Source organism: Nanorana parkeri, unplaced genomic scaffold, assembly GCF_000935625.1.
Source record: "Nanorana parkeri isolate BGI_ZX_2015 unplaced genomic scaffold, ASM93562v1 scaffold3493, whole genome shotgun sequence".
In the NCBI taxonomy this organism is placed as follows: domain Eukaryota; kingdom Metazoa; phylum Chordata; class Amphibia; order Anura; family Dicroglossidae; genus Nanorana; species Nanorana parkeri.
Window position 1 is genome coordinate 43711 of NW_017309761.1, and position 2443 is coordinate 46153.

The window sequence follows — 2443 nt, forward strand, 5'->3', positions numbered from 1 at the left end:
CTAACCCTTCCCCCCCCCCCGTCCCAGACAAGGATATTTCTCCTCCTTTCTACTTATCATTCATATATGGTCAAATGCAATATCACCAATTAGTATATAAACTAAAATTAATGATGTTATTTACATTTCTCAGTTGTTGTCAATGTATATTTATTACTTCTGGTTTCTTTCTATATTGCTGTCCTTCTTTATTAGTTTCTTATATTCCTCTGACTGTCTATATACGCTTCCCGCATTTTCCCACACCCAATCATAATTTGACTTCCTGTCTGCATCCCTTGCACATAGTTCCTCCATGAATCTTATTTCTTCCATTATGTTCCCCCAACTCTCTACTGTAGGTAATATCGTGGACTTCCGCCTACTCTGGCAGCCGACATTACAAATCTTAGAATATCATTTTTTCTCTTTTTTATGGGACCGGGGAACAATGATAACAGTGCCACCAGGGGGGTCCTTTTCAATATCTGATGCTTCCACTGAACGGTATATTTCCAAATATCGATTCCCGGAACGGCTGGGAACCCCTGCAGGCCCACTCAGCCATATTTTGCCACAGGTTAATCATGAAAGACGACTACCCGTGTTAATATTCTGGTCTGTAGGAATGTTTTCTTGCCGAATCACTTCCCGCACTCACAACACGAATAGGGATGAGGTTCAGGTTCCATGGAATCGTGTGCGGGTTGGAATGCGAATTGATGTGCAGTTTTGCCCGGTGGAATTTGTTTGCACAATATTGCCCTGCATGACCTTTGAACTATGACCAGCAGGCTTTGAAGGGCCAATAAGGGGGTTGTTGGTTTAAGCCGGCCCATTTATTAAAAAAGAGGGGGCGCACAAAGCAGGCATAGTGTTGGTGTAGTCATTGGAGGCTGCTGTAGTGAAAGCCGACAAACTGCATATGGAAAATCGGGAATCTGTACTGTAATTCGGATTGCTAGCTCTTGGGGCAATCGACCCTTTGCTGCCTTCCTTTTTAATTGTTGGCTATTGACCATCTCACATTATATCATTCACATTCATCGCTCCCCCCCACCAATACGCATTAAAAAAAAATAATGTTAGGCATGCACCAGTTAGGCCCAATATCTCAGGTTAGAACTGTCCTTCTGCTGGCATATTTTCCACTCCACTGCTGTAGCTTCATTCCTGTAGTAAAGCTCCAGCCTGTGCTCTTTGTCGCCAGTAAATTTGGGCCTAGCCTCGCCTTTAAAACTGGATTTACTTGGCTGTGCCATCTGCAGTCTCGTAATTCTGGAAGTAGACAAAGATTCGCCCATCAGTATGAATAGGGATGCTCACTCGTAGAAAATCTCTGAAACTGTTCTTGTTATTGAAACACTTCCTCACCCATTGTGAAATGCATGTTTCTCAGTCACAGTCTTGGTGTTTAAGGTCTCCTTTGTGGAAAAAAACATTTCCCGCACTCTTGACATTATTGGGGTCGGTCACCTGTGTGAATTTTTTGATGTCTAACAAGTTGTCCTTTCTCGCTGAAACACTTGCCGCATTCTAAGCATGAAAAGGGACGCTCACCCGTGTGAATTCTCTGGTGATTAAGCAGGGTTCTTTTCTGATTGAAACTTTTACCGCACTCCGAACATGAATAGGGACGCTCACCTGTGTGAATCATCTGGTGTGTCCGAAGTATTGTTTTCTCAGTGAAACATTTCCCGCACTCTGAACACGAATAGGGACGCTCGCCCGTGTGACATTTCTGGTGGGTACTTAGGTAATCTTTTCGAATGAAACATTTCCCACACTCTGTACACGAATAGGGACGTTCACCCGTGTGAATCTTTTGGTGCATATGAAAGTCTCTTTTGCGAAGGAAACATTTCCCACACTCTGAACATGAAAATGGACGTTCATCTGTGTAAACGTTCGGGTGACTACGAACATTTCCTTTGTTGCTGAACCATCTAAAATGTGAAAATGAACTCTCTGCTGTGTGAACTCCTTCACGGCCTGAAGATGATTTTTTGGAATTTGATGGACCCGTTGATCCTTCCGCACTGTGAGATTTTAGAATCATAGCTGGAATAACAGTCTGTGATTGATGAGAAGATTCCCCAGGATTAGAAGGATCCATTGATGTCTCTGAATGGGAAGGTCTGCGATGTATATTTTGCCCAACGAGATTCACTCCTGGAGAATATAGTGTGATGCCATTATAAGCTGGAGATAAAAGTAGACGTCCCTCAGAGAGGCTCCAGACATAATGTCCATCTGTTGGGAAAAATATTTTGCATAAAAATTATAAATATTGTTCACACCTCACAATAAAGTCTCACTTTGTCTGATTTCATGTTCTATGTTATGTCTAGCTGCGTGGTGGGACAGGACAACACAAGGGGGTTGGGCCGAAATCAGACACATTTATGGGGAGAAGAACCTTCCATATGGTGTCCAGTATCTCCTCCTCATTTGTTGGGGACAT

At 43.0% G+C, this 2443-nt stretch overlaps 1 protein-coding gene across 1 annotated transcript in view; it reads right to left on the reverse strand.

Annotated features, from left to right (window-relative positions):
* Positions 1–2443, reverse strand: part of LOC108803202 (zinc finger protein OZF-like) — a 19753-nt gene that overhangs the window by 16294 nt on the left and 1016 nt on the right. The window contains exon 2 of the mRNA XM_018575040.1: positions 1456–2232. Coding sequence (XP_018430542.1) covers positions 1456–2232 — 777 coding nt within the window. The remainder of the gene's footprint in view (positions 1–1455; positions 2233–2443) is intronic.